The sequence below is a fragment of the Telmatherina bonti genome (assembly GCF_933228915.1).
Source record: "Telmatherina bonti genome assembly, chromosome: 3".
In the NCBI taxonomy this organism is placed as follows: Eukaryota; Metazoa; Chordata; class Actinopteri; order Atheriniformes; family Telmatherinidae; genus Telmatherina; species Telmatherina bonti.
The window spans coordinates 5,007,303-5,025,235 of NC_136621.1; the positions used below are offsets into that span (position 1 = coordinate 5,007,303).

At 46.1% G+C, this 17,933-nt stretch overlaps 1 protein-coding gene across 1 annotated transcript; it reads left to right on the forward strand.

Annotated features, from left to right (window-relative positions):
- The first annotated feature begins 1,021 nt into the window (after positions 1-1,021).
- nup133 (nucleoporin 133) lies at positions 1,022-16,308 on the forward strand. The gene is given in 25 exon segments (XM_079265000.1): positions 1,022-1,231; positions 2,135-2,250; positions 2,511-2,614; positions 2,731-2,964; positions 3,188-3,358; positions 3,708-3,863; positions 5,279-5,349; positions 5,842-5,989; positions 6,075-6,225; positions 6,788-6,942; positions 7,231-7,323; positions 7,585-7,732; positions 8,164-8,258; positions 9,497-9,721; positions 9,794-9,916; positions 9,996-10,095; positions 10,180-10,443; positions 10,517-10,650; positions 13,357-13,515; positions 13,762-13,897; positions 14,381-14,499; positions 15,104-15,184; positions 15,260-15,324; positions 15,863-15,951; positions 16,164-16,308. Coding segments are annotated over 25 exon segments (3,402 nt in total). The 5' UTR covers positions 1,022-1,103; the 3' UTR covers positions 16,301-16,308.
- Positions 16,309-17,933: the final 1,625 nt, after the last annotated feature.

Genomic DNA, 17,933 nt, shown 5'->3' on the forward strand with positions numbered 1-17,933 from the left:
GGGATTCTATGGGGCTTTGCTCTGTTTTGCCCTAGCGGATGAAGGGGGAACTGCAGTTTTTTGCACTTCCGCATAGGTTTCACTTTTAACCGCCGGAGGTTGTTAAAAGTGGTCCCAATGCTCACATTTTGATGACCAAGACAACATCTAACACATAACAACGTTATTTAGACATTGACACTTTAAATTGTAGTATACCAGTGGCTGTTATTAGCTTTTATTTCAATCAATTGTATGAAAAATTATGTGACCACAATTGCATGATTGTTCTTAAATTCCTTATATATCTTACATTATACAATTTTTTAAAGAAAGCTCAAGATATACCTTTAGGTAATTTTTCAATTATTAGTATTTATAGTCTGTATTCCACATACATTTATCATGTGACTTAATCTTAATTTGATCAATTTCAGATGTTTTTTTTTTTACCAACTTATTTAGTCTAATTTACTAAAAACTTTTATATTTTATGCATTATTAGCTAACTTAACTAACTTTAATATTTTATCCATGTCTTTAATAATATTTTTCCCATTCCATTTTCTAGGTCTCTGTATATTTTATGTTATCATGTAAAACTAGGACAAAACTTATCTTATCTTTACTTGTGTCATATTTTCTAAATCTAAATATAAACTTAACATAAAAAACACCACTACATTTATCAACAATCCCAGCAGAAAAAACACACGACTTTAGATTGTTTATGTTGTTGGGTTTTTTTTTTGTTTGTTTGCATTCTATTTTTACACAAGCATTATGCAGTGTAAAACAGTGCAGTACAAAACTGAACAACACATACGCCAGGGGGTTATAGTTTCTTAGGAGCATCTATGACATAAATAATAGTCACACAAATACACAAAAAAGAGTGCACAAATCAATACTCTTAATGGCTTTCATTTCAGTGGAAAGCAAATGTTTGTTTCTGTTGTTGATAAAGTTTTTCGCGGGCGGTTGATGATGACGTTTAACTCAAGCGACTGCAAAGCGCGTTGTTTGGAGGGAGGAACGTTTTTCTGTGTTGCATCTGGCTTCTCTCACGGTGAAAGCTCCAGACATTTGTCGACATTTGAACGGTTCAGGGTATCACAGCCGGCATGTTTAGCCCCCGCAACGCTCCGAGCTCCGTCCGCAGGCAGCAGGGCAGGACCACCGGGAGGAAGAGCGTCTCCGGTCCGGCCGCCAGCCTGCTATTCTCCCCGCGCAGGACGCCTCTGTCGGCAAGGTGGGATGAACCGAACCGGGCTGTACTTCTGTAGACTCTTCTATTTGGATGAAACACCGGACTCTTACAGTTCAGTCGCGCATTTCAAACCTTCATTTAGAAATGCTACGTCGCTAATAGAGTCCTGCATGTCAGATACGTTTCATGCCCAGAACCAGAGCTGTAAGTGGAACAAAGTGGTGGTCCTCCCTTAATGACTGGCTGTCAGTGTGTCATGCACATATGGGACAAAAACATGGCTGATACTTACATGTAGATCTATACATTGATCTATATTAATAGTTTTATAGCACAGAAATGACAGATTACAAACACAGCAAGTTCTAAATCAAATCCACATTTGCCAAATTCAAAGTACCATGGAGACACTTTTATGAACTTCAAGCCTCATTGCTGGACATTAAAAATAACACTGAAATGTAAATACATCAGTTTAAGTTCATTAACCCTTTCATGCATGAATTAATAAAAAAAATTGTAAAAAAAAAAAAACTAGGAAACATTTTTCTAAATAGAGTATTTTACCTCTACTAATACGCAATGATACTTTTTTTGTTGTTAATTAGTGATATTTAGATTTTTTTTATGATTTATTTTTAATGTACTGTACAACATAGTTACAGAATAACATATAATTATATTATGTAAATCTTCTATAAAATATTGCTACATCATTTTCTTTTCCTGTTGTTGAGGAAAGTCGGTAAAAGTCCCGGTATGCACTATACGCTGTAAAAAAATAGTCCCAGAATGCAAAGGGATAGAATTTAAAAGTGCCGGTACTGTGTACCACTGCATACCGGCCCACTTAAAGCACTGCTCAGAACTGAAACACTCGGCTCACGGTTTAGAAGATGGTTCTTTGAGTTTGTCCTCTTCATATGTGATGTTTATGTCCTTCAGGTCAACACCCACCCGAGTACAGAGCCACGCAGCTGCAGAAACCATCAGCTATGACGTGCAGACATTTGGCTCGTCGCTGCCTGTCAAGGTGATGGAGGCGCTGACCATGGCCGACGGTAAGACTTGCCTTGTTCCCGATGAAAATGAGTCATGGGCATGAATGGGTTCTCTCCGAAATAGCAACGTTTATCCCTAACATTGAGCTCAACCTCAGTTTTCTTACTCTGGAGTTGTGAAGTGCACAAAAATAGCAGGTCAAAGGCCATCAGTGTCTGCCTTGTAGGATTTATTTAGTCTTGTTATTATCCAGTTTTCTTTCTGGTAAATGTCTCGTGGTTCCGCTGAAAGGCTGCGTTGTGTATTTTCATCCCTTCAGCTGATGACCAGATCTCAGTGAAGGTGAGTGAGAGCGGCTGGGCCTGGATGGTTTGTGGAGAGAGACTGATCATCTGGAAGATTTGTCAGACTCCCGTAGCCAAGGTGTGATATAGATAAAGGATTCACCCACCTGAAAAGATTAGATTGTTTAACGTTTGCAGTGTAAAGTGACGATCAGAGACATCTTTTCAGTGACACATGGAACTGTTTCCCTGCAGCTGTCGGTGTGTAAGGAGCTGCAGCTGCCCAGCAGTGAGTACATCTACACAGCCGACCTTGTGGGAGTGACGTCTGCCGCCCCTCTGGAGGTGGCCCCTGTTCAGTCCATCTCTGTCCTGGCGCTGGCTGCAGAGGGAACAGCTCGCTTCTGGCCGAGCCTGGCTCATGAAGGAAACTACACAGAAACCGACGTGGACCTGGGAGATCTCTGCAACTTTGTTGTTGCTGTCAGAGTAAGTAGAGCCTCAGAAAGTTGATTTACGCTGCTGATGTTTGGTTAGATCCATCTAATAACAGCTGATTTTAAATCCATGATCTCCCAATTTACGTTTTTATTGTTTGAATCGTTTAGCTTTACATCCAAAGAAGAAACGTTTTGTGATCCGATCTGAATCTCAAGCTTTAATCCTGGCATGTTGTTGTACATCTGCCTGTGTTGAACCTCTTCTCTCTCAGGGTGGGAGCTTCGTGTTGTCATCACTGAAGAACCAGCTGTTGAGAGCGAGTGTTGACTCTTCAGGGAAGCTGCAGTATCGAGCTCTGCAGCAGGGTCAGGGCATGCTGTCTGGCATTGGACGCCGTGTCTCCAGCCTGTTTGGCATCCTCTCCCCACCAGCCAATGACACTGTGAGTTCTAATAGCTGTAAGATCTGGTGTAATTTGGTTTAATCAGTAGATAGATCACAGATCTGCAGAGAGGATTCAACCTGCAGACCTGGGAATCTTACGCAACACTGGCATGCTGGTTAGAGGCCTGAGGGATGATCAAAAGTAGACAGTTCCTGTAAAGCTTCAGGTAGAGTGCACAGATGGAAAACACGCACTAGAAAATGGTTTATATTTTTAATTCCAGGAGATGAAGATGCAAATTCAGGACAATGTTGTGAAAGGGGAACATTAATAAAGCTTTTTCTCTCGCTGTGGATCTGAATGTCGCAGTAATATGGCGTCCTGCTCGTGTGTGTTGTTGGCTCAGCTTCACAAGGTGCTGTGGGTGGGGAGAACCAGCTGCCTGTACACACTGACCACGTCCACTCTGAGTAAATGGGAGGTGGATGACAGCTCGGAGCACCAGATCTTCAGCTGGGACACTCGCAGAGCCGTTACCGTCAGCATCGCAGATTCCATCTGGGTGAGTCGTGTTGTCTGCACTTATTCATATGATCTGAGAATAATAAAGACTGTTTGACATTTATTGTGACTGACGAGGAAAATTAGGCGACGCATGAGTCTCTCATGCCGTCCCCACCTGGACTTAACTAAGCCGACAGGTAAGAGCCTCCTATTGGACGATTCCTGCATGGAGGATGATGATGCAACAAGTTATTTAACCAACTGATGCAGCTTCTCATTTCATAAACAGCCATGTGGGAAGTTTCCTCCTGTTGTCGTAGAAACGATGTTCATCTGTGTCAGAAGTTTCAGATCATCTGCATGAAGCAGAGAAAACATCTGAGGAGATGCAGAAACTACTAAAACTGGGTCCAGGTCTAGGTCCAGGTCTAGGTCCGGGTACGGGTCCAGGTCTTGGTCTAGGTCTAGGTCCGGGTACGGGTCCAGGTCTTGGTCTAGGTCTAGGTCCGGGTCCAGATCTAGGTCTAGGTACGGGTACGGGTCCAGGTCTTGGTCTAGGTCTAGGTCCGGGTACGGGTCCAGGTCTAGGTCCGGGTCCAGGTTCGGGTCCAGGTCCAGGTCTAGGTCCAGGTCTAGGTCCAGGTCCAGGTCTAGGTCCGGGTCCAGGTCTTGGTCTAGGTCTAGGTCCGGGTACGGGTCCAGGTCTAGGTCCGGGTCCAGGTTCGGGTCTAGATCCGGGTCCAGGTCTTGGTCTAGGTCCGGGTCCAGGTCCAGGTCCGGGTCCAGGTTCGGGTCTAGGTCCGGGTCCAGGTTCGGGTCTAGGTCCAGGTCTAGATCCGGGTCCAGGTCCGGGTCCAGGTCCAGGTCCAAGTCCGGGTCTAGGTCCGGGTCCGGGTCCAGGTCCGGGTCCAGGTCCGGGTCTGGGTCCAGGTCTTGGTCCGGGTCCAGGTCTAGGTCCAGGTCCAGGTCCAGGTCCAGGTCCATGTCCAGGTCTAGGTCTAGGTCTAGGTCCGGGTCTGGGTCCAGGTCCAGGTCCATGTCCAGGTCTAGGTCCGGGTCTAGGTCCAGGTCCGGGTCTGGGTCCAGGTCCAGGTCCATGTCCAGGTCTAGGTCCGGGTCTAGGTCTAGGTCCAGGTCCGGGTCTGGGTCCAGGTCCAGGTCCAGGTCCAGGTCCAGGTCCAGGTCCAGGTCCAGGTCCGGGTCTGGGTCTAGGTCCGGGTCTAGGTCCAGGTCCGGGTCTGGGTCCAGGTCCATGTCCAGGTCTAGGTCCGGGTCTAGGTCCAGGTCCGGGTCTGGGTCCAGGTCCATGTCCATGTCCAGGTCTAGGTCCGGGTCTAGGTCCAGGTCCGGGTCTGGGTCCAGGTCCAGGCCCGGGTCCGGGTCGTATTTATTGATGACCCCTCCAGCAGTGATGGATGAGCAGCTGGACGTTTGGGACTACGTGACACGATGCCTGATCTTTCTCTTCACCAGGGGTCAGAGAGCAACTACGAGGAGCTGAAGGAGGGGGCGAACGTGGCGTACCTGGACATGAAGCTCAGCCCGTGAGTGTTTCCGTCAGTGTTCTTACGATGGCGGCGGATCTGGTGGAGAGAAAGAGCACCATCTCTCCGTTCGATGTTTTTATGCACCAGGACTTAAATAAAAACAATCTGGTTTCAGTCGTCTTGTCGCTGCTCGTCTTCATCAGCCTGAACATGAACAAACCTGAGCGCTACATCTCAGACTGCCCCGGCCTCGCATGTCAAATGTTATAAAATAATCCTCCGTCTCTTTCAGGCAGCTTCTTCTCTTCCATAACGTGTAAATAAATACCGTCGCGCAGACGTTTGCAGACGTCCAAACACTCCGGAGGAGGTGCAGAAGCTGTTTTTCTGTTTGTCCGTCTGCTTTCTGTTGTCACTAAGATGATTCACTGCGTCATGTTTAACGTGGGGAATCCAGACAAACACCACAAACCTCTACAACTGTTCCAGTTTTCCCCTTTGCTGCATTCACCAGTCTGGTCTGAGTCGGACTCTGCTGTGTGCCCTCAGAAATGGCCTGGTGGTTTTAGCCGCAGCCTGGAACCCGTCGGACGCTCCCTGCCTGGCCTACTTCTGCCTGGTAACCCTGCAGGATGGCGGGGCCTCCATCTCCGACCAGTTCACCGTGGAGGTGACCAAGTACAGCTGTCCGTTCCAGGTCTGGCCGCCCTGATGCTGCATGGAGAGGGAAGCTCCCAGCTCTGTATCGGCGTAGATCTAAAGCCTTGTTGTGTCGTCCTCAGAGCGAAGAGGCGCTGCAGACCACACGCTTGGTGGTGCCACGCTCCCCCGCCTCCACCGCCTTCCTGTACAACGAGGAGCTGGTGTACGCCTGCTCGACGGGCACTTGCAGGACGACGCTGCCAGATGAGAAAATCGCTTTTAACTCGTCGGGTGAGAGGAGCGAGCCAGTTTGCCTTTACGTACCAGATAAAAAGTCCTAATCATTGTCACAGTAGGAGCCCTTTGTCTGACTGTAATTCACCTGGTTACTGTGATGGCGGCGCTGTACTGATACCTGGGGAGGTGGCGTGTATATGTGTACATGTATACGCGACACCGGGGTCATCAAGTGTTTGACCTGGAAGGGAAACGGCTTTTTGGCCACAGGGTTGTGAGTTAATGCTGTTTGGTTTCCACAAAGATACTTTAAAGCAGCATCAGAGGAATAAATTATGACTGAACCTTCAACTAGAAGATTTCAACTAGAAGATTTCATTCTTTCCCTCCTTCATTATCTGAACGACTTAATCCGATCAAGAGGAGCTGGAGTCCATCCCAGCGGCCTTCGGGCGAGAGGCAGGGCACACCCTGGACAGGTCGCCAGTCCATCGCAGGGCCAATTAGAAGAATCTGAGAGGAAATGAATTATTATAACAGTGTGGGGCGAAGGGGCGAGTTGAAAATTAAAGTGAAAGAAAAACCCAGAGACGAGTCTTTTTATTTTTTTATTCAGGTGACGGCATCCGGGGCGGAGGCTGCTGCGCTGGCCTGCCGGTGTTTTTCTCCCAGAACAGCGGCCTGGTGGCGCTGGTGGCCAGAGAGAGCGCCTCCATCCTGCCGGAGACCATGGAGGACTCACTGTGCTCCTCGTTAGCAGCAGCACCAGAGGTACGGTCAGGACGGCGCCGACAGACAGAAACAACCTGCAACCCTGAACGTTTCTGAAACTGTCAGACCAGACTTTATCTGGACCTGGACGGTCTCATTTCCATCGTCACGGTGACGCTTCCTGCGGGTTTTATACCAAACCAGGACCTGGTCTAGATGTCTGACTGTTTTACAGACACATGATTATTTATTTGTGCAGATCAAGACTCCAGTAATAATTCATTCTTTGGACATCTGATGGAAACCCTTCCAGGGAAATGGTTGTAAACATGACTGTGACTGTTTCAGGTTTCTGCCATGGAGACTCCAACCAGGATGGAGCCTGTAGCCCAGGAGGACAAGACCAAACTCCTGAAGGCCGCCTTCCTGCAGTTCTGTCGGTGTGTCAGATAAACAACAAAAGATCAAGTTAAAATGAACAAGATTTAAGGTTGTTGGAGCCAGGAGCAGGAAATATAGTTTGTTTTTAAATCAGAACACAAACCATGCTGATCAGAGCTGGACATCCTCCTGAAAGTCTCCAACTGATTTCTGTAACTTCATTTAAAGACGGTGGTGGAATAATGGTGGAAGTCAGCATCTTTAACTGCAGGGTCCAAACAAGTGCAACAGAATAAATATACATGTCTGGCTTTATCAGGAGCTCAGACCGTCACAGATGAGCTCTTCCCTGCCGACAGTGACGGAGAGGACGGAGCTGAGCTGGACAGCATCGTGACGCAGATCAACCTGGACCTGGTGGACGATTTCCCGGCCTCAGATCCTCGCTGGGCCGAGTCCGTTCCAGAGGGTGAGGGAAGACAATCCAACCAGCAGTTTATAAAAAAGCCCCTCTGGATGAAGACGTGGTGTTCTGCATGGTTGCAGCGTGATCACCTGTGTGTGATCACCTGTGTGTGATCACCTGTGTGTGATCCAGCATTCATGTCAAGAAAAATCAGGATCTGTGGTGGAAATCACATAAAAACTGGATAAATCAGATTAAAAAAGAAGAAAAAGTCCATGTGTACAAGTACTATAGTAGTATGTAGTAGTAAATATATTTCTCTGTTTGGAGTTTAAAGGATTGAAGCACAAACTGAATGTTTAACCCGTATTTGTCAGAAAAACTGGATCTTTTTTATATATTTCAGGCCCAGTCATGAGTATTATATTGATATTATTATAATATCAATATAATACCGGTAACTTTATTTCTCTTTATTTTCTTCCGTGTTTCAGAGTGCGCTGGCTTTCCGCTGACGTCCCTCATCATCCTCCACCAACTGGAGGACAAGATGAAGGCCCACAGCTGTTTCATGGACTTCCTGCTTCAGGTAGGAACACAGAAAGTCGGCTTGGTCAAACCGTTCGTTCGTTTGTCCTGTTTTTTCTCTTCAGACGTGTTGAAAGGATGTTTTTCTGTAAAACCCAGTTTGTAAAATAGCTGTAGGTTTTATATTTCCAGTCATTCGTCTCGATCATATCAAAAGTTCACAAGACGTTTTATCATTTCATGAAAATAATAAGGTCGTCTTGAATTTGACAAAAACATTGCCGACCTTCTGGTTTCATATCGACATGTCTGTCACATGGTCGGGTTTGACGTTCAGGCTGAAAACAGGCTGACATCTGTGATGTCAAAGCAGGTTTTTATTACAGGCACATTTAAATAAACATGGATTCACCACTAAAAGGCTCCTATTAGCAGGTGTTTAGAAACATATCCACAGTTGTGCTTTTTAGGGTGAACAGTTTCTTCCATGCGGCGTTTTTTATGCTGCTGTTGTTTGATTTTTCTTTATTTGCGTAAACAATCCAGCTGCATTTTCTGAAGTTTGTGCAAAAGGAATTTTTAATCTTTTTATGGATCTAAAATTCTTGCTTTACTTGGAAAAACCGTAAAAAATCCCCTTTGTTGGAAGCAGCTGGATTCCTGGAGCGTTTTTTCTTTCAGGCCACAGTAAAATAGAATCAGTGGATGAATAAAAAAGTCTTTTAAATTTGTATAAATATGCTGTGATAATCACGCCTTACTTCTTTTATCATCCTGTGGAGACCAGGGATGTCCAGCTTCGTCCTAGAGGGCCAGAATCCTGCAGCTTTTCCATGTATTCCTGCTCCAACACACCTGAGTCAAACTGTGCCACTGAGCAGAACTTCATTGGCCGTTTTTAGCCAGGTGCGTTGGAGCAGGGATACAGCAAAAACCTGCAGGACAGCTGCCCTCAAGAACATTTAGACACGAAGGATGTAGGAAGTAGTTTCCTTTTGTAATACTTTCAGCTTTACCTGATGAGTGTGCTGGTAAATCCATCCCAACCACTTAGTCCAGTTAAGGGTTGCTGGGAAACTGGAGCGTCGCCCAGTAATCGCTGGGCGAGAGGCGGGTTGGTTACGGTGCAAAACGGTTAAATAAAACGTGAAACGGTGGAGCATCTAGACGAGACGACATGTCATCATCAGAGGCAGAGATCGTCGTGTTTTCCTTAAATGGGATTTTTGTAAACGCTGAGAGACATTTTCAGAGCTCCTCCCACAAGCTCACCTGGCTCCGGTCTCCGTCTCTGTCCAGGTGGGTCTGCTGGACCGACTCGGTCAGCTGACTGTGCGATCGTCTCCTATGGCGACGCGTCTGCTGCTGTGCGAGCATGCTGAGAAGCTGCAGGCGGCCATGGTGCTGAAGAACCACCACACTAAACATGCGGACCTGGTGAACCGGGCCATGAGCGCGGCGCTGCAGAGGAGCAACACCCCGGTGCCGCCCAGCCTCACCGTGGCCGACGTCTTCTTCAGAGAGGTTTGTCTCGGAGGTTGGAGGGCGGCGTGTCACGGCGGCTGGGCGTTAGACATCGTCTTGCTTCCTTCGCAGGTGTCTCAGATCTCCTCGGTGTTTGACTGTCTGCTGGAGGAGGAGGAGCGCAGTCTGAAGGAGAACCCGGTGGACTCGGTGCAGTGGGCCGACGTGATCCTCGCTGTCAACAACATCATCAAGGTGAGTGTCTTACTGTTGCTGGTTGAAGGGCGGCATGCGGAGGAGTGTGATGACATCAGAGGCCTGGTTGTGTGTTCAGGACATGCTTCAGGCTGCGGGTCAGTACCGGGAGGCGAAGGCCGCCGCGTACAGAGCTCCTGAAGGCGCTGCGGCAGAGCCCGAGTACATCCCATGGACAGGTAATGCCCCGCACATGGACCTCGTCGCAGGAGTTTCTGTTGGATGGAGATAAGTCCTTTTCTCCCTCGTCTTCCCTCCTCCAGCGTCGGGAGGTGTCGGCGGCGTCCGTACCGTCATTTCCCGCCAGCATGACATCATCCTGCGCGCCGTCTACCCGCATGCGGATTCAGAGCTGCGTAGCACCCTCTGTGAGCAGCTGGTGGCGCTGTTGGACATCTACCTGGGGGGCTATGTCGCTCAGCTGACCTCAGTGCAACAGCAGAGGCCCCCGGGGGCCCAACAGGAGCGCTACAACAGCCTGGAGATGGAATACAGCCAGCGGCGCTCGGAGCTGCTGGCACCGCTGTGTAAGTGGGCGGAGCTTCAGGGTGGCATGTGATGTGTTTCCACTGGGCTTCATGCTGTGACTGTGTGCTGCAGTGAAGCTGGGCCAGTACCAGTGGGTCGCCGCGCTGGCGGAGAAGTACTGCGACTTCGACATCCTGGTTCAGATGTGCGAGCAGACCGACAACCAGAGCCGCCTGCAGCACTACATGGCCAAGTTTGCTGATCAGGTGCGTCGCTGCAGAACCTCCAGCTCTGTTTCTGTGATGTCAAATAAAAACGTGCTCCAGTTCTAAACCAGGCGGATAATTCAACTTCATGCTTTGACGTTCATCGTTGGGCGGAAACGCCTCTGCTTCGTGATTAATGTCTCAACTTGCTGCGAAACTTAAGACGTCAATAATTCTGTTTTATTTAACTAGCATCATGATTCGTTTCAAACAAAGGCAGAGTCATAGAAACACAGCAGAGTTTTTTAGAGGTGGGACTTTAATGCATTCATTACAATTAGTTAATTACAGAAACATCAATGCATTAAGAAAATAGCACATTTAACCGCGGAACTTTTGTCAGAGCATAATTTCCTGGTACGCCAATTACACCGACGCACACGGTACCTCCGCTACTAACTTGGCCAATATTTAGCCCCGTTTCAGACCCTGCTGTGAGTTTATTTAACGACAAAGTGAGGATCGACCAGTTCAGCGTCTTTTTTCTGGTGCTGTGGAGGACTTTAGATGAGTAACGATTATAGAAATTGTAGTTTTCTCCTCTTTTAGCAACTCAGACATCTGCTGTCAAAATGCAGGCAACACGTTTCACCGTCCAGGTTCCAGAAAGCAGTCGTGTTTAGATTTTCTCTGACTAAACTAGTAACCAGGTCATATGTTTACATGTAAACTAGTAACCAGGTCATATGTTAACATGTAAACTAGTAACCAGGTCATATGTTAACATGTAAACTAGTTACCTGGTCATATGTTAACATGTAAACTAGTAACCGGGTCATATGTTAACATGTAAACTAGTAACCTGGTCATATGTAAACTAGTAACCGGGTCATATGTTAACATGTAAACTAGTAACCTGGTCATATGTAAACTAGTAACCGGGTCATATGTTAACATGTAAACTAGTAACCAGGTCATATGTTAACATGTAAACTAGTAACCGGGTCATATGTTAACATGTAAACTAGTAACCTGGTCATATGTAAACTAGTAACCGGGTCATATGTTAACATGTAAACTAGTAACCAGGTCATATGTTAACATGTAAACTAGTAACCTGGTCATATGTAAACTAGTGACCGGGTCATATGTTAACATGTAAACTAGGAACCGGGTCATATGTTAACATGTAAACTAGGAACCGGGTCATATGTAAACTAGTAACCTGGTCATATGTAAACTAGTGACCGGGTCATATGTTTACATGTAAACTAGGAACCGGGTCATATGTTAACATGTAAACTAGGAACCGGGTCATATGTTAACATGTAAACTAGGAACCGGGTCATATGTTAACATGTAAACTAGGAACCGGGTCATATGTAAACTAGTAACCTGGTCATATGTAAACTAGTAACCGGGTCATATGTTAACATGTAAACTAATAACCGGGTCATATGTAAACTAGTAACCTGGTCATATGTTAACATGTAAACTAATAACCGGGTCATATGTTAACATGTAAACTAATAACCGGGTCATGTGTTTACATGTAAACTAATAACCGGGTCATATGTTAACATGTAAACTAATAACCGGGTCATATGTTAACATGTAAACTAATAACCGGGTCATATGTTTAAATGTAAACTAGGAACCGGGTCATGTGTTTACATGTAAACTAGTAACCGGGTCATGTGTTTACATGTAAACTAGTAACCGGGTCATATGTAAACTAGTAATTGGGTCATATGTTTACATGTAAACTAGTAACCTGGTCATATGTAAACTAGTAATTGGGTCATGTGTTAACATGTAAACTAGTAACCGGGTCATATGTTTAAATGTAAACTAGTAATCGGGTCATATGTAAACTAGTAACCGGGTCATATGTAAACTAGTAATTGGGTCATATGTTAACATGTAAACTAGTAACCGGGTCATATGTAAACTAGTAATTGGGTCATATGTAAACTAGTAATTGGGTCATATGTTAACATGTAAACTAGTAACTGGGTCATATGTAAACTAGTAACCGGGTCATATGTAAACTAGTAACCGGGTCATATGTAAACTAGTAATTGGGTCATATGTTAACATGTAAACTAGTAACCGGGTCATATGTAAACTAGTAATTGGGTCATATGTAAACTAGTAATTGGGTCATATGTTAACATGTAAACTAGTAACCTGGTCATATGTAAACTAGTAACCGGGTCATATGTAAACTAGTAACCGGGTCATATGTAAACTAGTAATTGGGTCATATGTTAACATGTAAACTAGTAACCGGGTCATATGTAAACTAGTAATTGGGTCATATGTAAACTAGTAATTGGGTCATATGTAAACTAGTAATTGGGTCATATGTTAACATGTAAACTAGTAACCGGGTCATATGTAAACTAGTAACCGGGTCATATGTAAACTAGTAACCGGGTCATATGTAAACTAGTAATTGGGTCATATGTTAACATGTAAACTAGTAACCGGGTCATATGTAAACTAGTAACCGGGTCATATGTTAACATGTAAACTAGTAACCGGGTCATATGTTAACATGTAAACTAGTAACCGGGTCATATGTAAACTAGTAACCGGGTCATATGTTAACATGTAAACTAGTAACCGGGTCATGTGTTAACATGTAAACTAGTAACCGGGTCATATGTTAACATGTAAACTAGTAACCGGGTCATGTGTTAACATGTAAACTAGTAACCGGGTCATGTTGTTGTGAACACCTCAGTCTTTTCTCTCCTTTAGAACTTTGCTGACTTCCTGTTCCGGTGGTACATGGAGAAGGGGAAGAGGGGGAAGCTGCTGTCGCAGCCGGCGGCGCAGCACCAGCAGCTGGCCGGCTTCCTGCAGGCTCATCAGCACCTGAGTTGGCTGCACCACATCCACGTGCATGACTACCAGAGTGTACGCAGCTCAGACACATCTTTAACCAGTTGTGTTTAATTCTGAAGTTTGTGAAGTAAATGTGAGGTTGGAGAGGTTGTGTCGTCCGTGTTACTGCCAGGATGATGATACGGTTGAGGATTGTTTTCATATTCTCACCTTCTTCCGTGTCTGATTCTTCTTCTGTGTTTTTTATGCCATATCGTCTGTCATCTGACAGGAACATCCGAAGCACTGATCTAAAACCAATCTGTTTTGTCTGAGCAGGCCCACAGGACTCTGTCCAGCCAGGCCAACATGGAGACGCGTTACTTTGTGAAGAAGAAGACGTTGCTGGCTCTCAGTAAGCTGACAGCGCTGGCCTCAGACCTTCCAGAGGACGAGCTCACCAAACAAGTCGACGGTAAAAACTCTGTCTGGTTTTTATACGACTGCCTGGTGGGAATGTTTTCATCTGAAGAAACATATCCGGCCATAACATTAAGACATGTGTTGGTCTGAAAGGGTCCTAACAAACGATACTGTAGTGATAAACATCCAGAAAGAAAGTCTGAAGCTTAACACCTCATTGGACCTTCTACATCTGCGATTCCAGCAGCTTCGCCTCGATAAGCTTCTGTAACGTCACAACATTTATTTCCTTCCAGTTCTATTCATTTTCCTCCAAGATCTTGTAGGGAAGACGGGAAAGTCTCAGTGGGGTTCAGGTCTGGACCCTGTGGTGGTCAAACCATGTGTGAAACTGACGTTTCCTGTTCCCTGAACTACTCATGGACAATCTGCATGAAAAGCCAGATTAATTTAACTTGAGGAACACAATCTGTGCAAGTTGTGAGCAGCTCAGCCTGAAAGTAGACTCAACGCTGTCCTTCATTCGTCCTCTCAGACATCGTACAACAGGAGCGCTTCCTGCTGCATCAGGAGACTCTGCCCAGACAGCTGCTGGAGGAGAAGCAGCAGAACCCCGACACCATGCCTCTGCTCTCCGCGTATAACCTCATACAGGTGGACACACATGCAGACACACACACAGTTATGACTAGAAAGGCTAAATGAAAATATAACAAGGTGTATCCCTGCACTCTGGTCCAACTGGTACGATGACGAGCTGGATGGCAGCATCTGACGGCATGAAGCCACTTTTCATCCCCAACACAACGAAAAGTCTAAGTTCCTCTGAAACCAGCGACTCGGCCGGCGTAAAGCTGTGTCCTAAAGCAGCTTACATCCCGTCACACTGCTCATCTCGCTTCATCTGGAGGAATGTCCAGACTTTCCTGGTTTCATAAGAACAGATAACAGTGAAAACAGATTTCTCTAAAACCTCCATTTTAACCCAGAAGAACCCAAAGTGTGCCAGAAATGATCCGTCCCGTTTCTGAGACGTTTGGCATCACTTCATGGTGCAAACCTCCAGTGGAACGCAGTCAGATGTTTGTCTTCTGCCCCGTAATGGAAACCAGAGCGCAGAAGCTTTCACTGTGTTGACTTGGTGATAAATGATAAATATCCCTAAAAATGTTTTTAATTCACATTTTGTTAAAGGAAAAGATAAAAATGTCACATTTTTTCCTGGTTTGGGCGACGTGTCTGCTGCTGTCCTCTCCAGCTGTACGTCTGCGAAGACAACAGACGAGCCAACGAGTACGACTTCACGAAGGCTCTGGACCTGCTGGAGTACATAAACGAGGTCACTTCCTGTTCTAATATTCTGCTGGATGGCGGCTAAACATCAGCTAACGTGGATTTTCCATGTCTGTTGCAGGAGGACAACGTGGACATCGACTTGCTGAAATGTGAGATCTTCGCCAAAGCGCTGAGGAGAGACGAGTAAGATATTTGTCTAGAACGCTGTTTCCCACCTGGTCCGCTTCCCGACACGTCTTAGACACGCCCCTCCTCCAAAGCTCAAATCTGATGTGTTTTTATATTTACTGAAATCCGAGTTTTTTACGTGGTCATTCTCGCGTGTTACATGGCGCTGAAGGGACACGCAGGCACTGAGGAGAGCGTGGCGTCCGCGTGGCACGCCGTGTTTAGGGTAAATATGCTCCGTTCTGATGCCTTTTACAGGTGTTGTGGAGCCAAAAGTCACTCCAGCGCAGTAAAAGTCGGATGAGGTGTCCTTCCACACAGATCAGATATGAATCCCAGTAAAAACCACGAATGAACGTGGCCTCGGTCAGATTTGAAACAGTCGAATCAGGCTAACGTTAAAAACTCCGATGTGAGTCACATATGAACATAAATACTCAGAAGTGAGCTGCAGTGTGGACGGAGCCTCAAACTACTGCTTGTCTAAAGGTCAGAGACTCTGTGTGCCTTCGAGACGACGATGATGAAGTTTCTGGTTATTCTCTCCTCCCAGCTGGTCGTCCACAGACGGGAACGACGATCCTCTGGAAGCAGCCAAGGACAGCATCTTCGTTAAAATCCTCCTGAAACTCATACAGGAAGGTGAGAACCGTGCGCGAGCTCTGCAGGAGCCTCAGAAACGTTGATGCGTGACAGAGCCGAACCACAGACCATCAGCTGATCCCTTTCTGAATTTCAGGCGTATTAATTCACTGGTTTTGTTGTCAGATCTTGAGAAGAGAGAAAAATCTTTTTGTTAACAAGATGAACGGAGACGCTGAATCAGAAATGTGTTCATGTTGTCCCTCTTCCAGGCGTTCCTCTGGAGACGTACCTGCCGGATGTCAAGGAGCTGCTGGAGCTGGACGAGCTGAGCACTTTAAAGTCCAAACCTTACTTTGAGTTTGTCCTTCGAGCGAATTATGAACATTATCTTCAGGCTCAGATGTGACTTCAGCTTTCCTTCCAGCATCTTACAACGTTCCAGATCTTGTTTTTTGCTCTTTTCTAAATAAAAGTTTTGCTATTTCTTGTTCCTTCCGTCACTAACAGATGATTTAAGAGTTTGGTAAAGTAAATCTCTGAAACAACTCTGACGCTGCTCAGCCTTGGTGAGCGATGAAGAGCAGATGTTGCTTATAAATAGAAGAGCTGCAGCTTGACGGGAATCCTCCTCCGTGATCCACTTTCAGCGCCACAGCGGCTGCTGATGGCTCTCATGAAAACAGCGGATCAAGGCGAGATTAGACCTCAGCTGGAGACAATCTGCTTCACCAAACCTCCCATTCAGTAAAACACGAACGCCGCAGAGCAGAGGTCAGAAGCAGGAAATAAACCCTCATTAACAGGAGAGAATCATTTCCTGGACGTGTTTTCACACGACGGCAGCATTTCCATCAATCATGTCGGTATCGGATTAGAGATCTGATTCTTGTCGATGCCAACGTTTTACGGCACGAGCAGGTTTTCGTTGCCAACCGGAAAACAATTGTATGTTTAACTCTTTAAAGCCAGACCCAAGGAGGTAATGTAGAGAAAATTCTCATATTTAACACCAAGTCTCTTATCTGCCCTTTAACAAAATATAAGAAAAAAAAAGGTTTTCTGTTCTATGTACCGTTAATTAGCTTCTGTAGCTGGGGATCGGACCACCGGGGTCCCCGCCTTAAGCCACCGTCCCGCTAACATTGCACTCCACCCTCATGTCCCATGGCTGGTGGGCCCAACTGGGTCCTCTCCTCCGTGACCCACCTCCAGGCCTGGATCCAGGGGGTCCCCTGTAACCCACAAGGGAAACTTGGCTCATAATTGTTTTTATTCACTTTGTCACGAATAGAAGCTTCGTCCGCAGGGTGACCGGGCTCTCCCTTTGGGTGAGGAGCTCGGTCGTCCAGTTGGAGATCAGAGTAGAGCCGCAGCTCCCGCATCCAGAGGAGCCGATGAGGTGGATAAGGCATCTGGCCAGGATGCCTCCTGCACCTCTCGCTGGTGAGATGTTCCAGGTGGGTCGTCCTGGGAGAAGACTTGAGAGGCTGCGTCCCGACTTGCCAGAGAAGCGCCATTTATTACCGTTTAACATTATTCTAGTGCTAAAGGTGTCCACCAGGGACAGTAGACGAGGAGAGGATAGTGTTCGACGGGGTTTGGAGCAAAGGTTTTACCATAAAATGATGCAAAAGGTCTCAGAAACTGAATGATAGAAACAGCATTAAAAGGCTGAACTGGTTTCCCATTTTTCCATCGATCAGTGCCATTCGTCACCCGTTGTGTAACGTTTGTATCCGTAGCAGAGTTGGAGGCTTTTGGACCAGTTCTTGGTTCAGATCAGAGGTTGTGCAGGTCAGAGTTGGAAACCAGACTCCACATCCCAACCTGTGAAATCAGCTGATAACATAAAACTCATAAGTTCCTGTTAAACTTTCCAGCCATTCACTCAAAAAAAAACAAACATTGAATTTGTTTTCTCATATTTACAGTTGAATGTTTCAGGTGGTTTATTGGTTCGGTTACAGTTGGTTTAGTTTATGCTTTCAGTTTGTGGCTCCAAGTCAGAAATGTTAAATTCATTTTAGTTCAGGAGACAC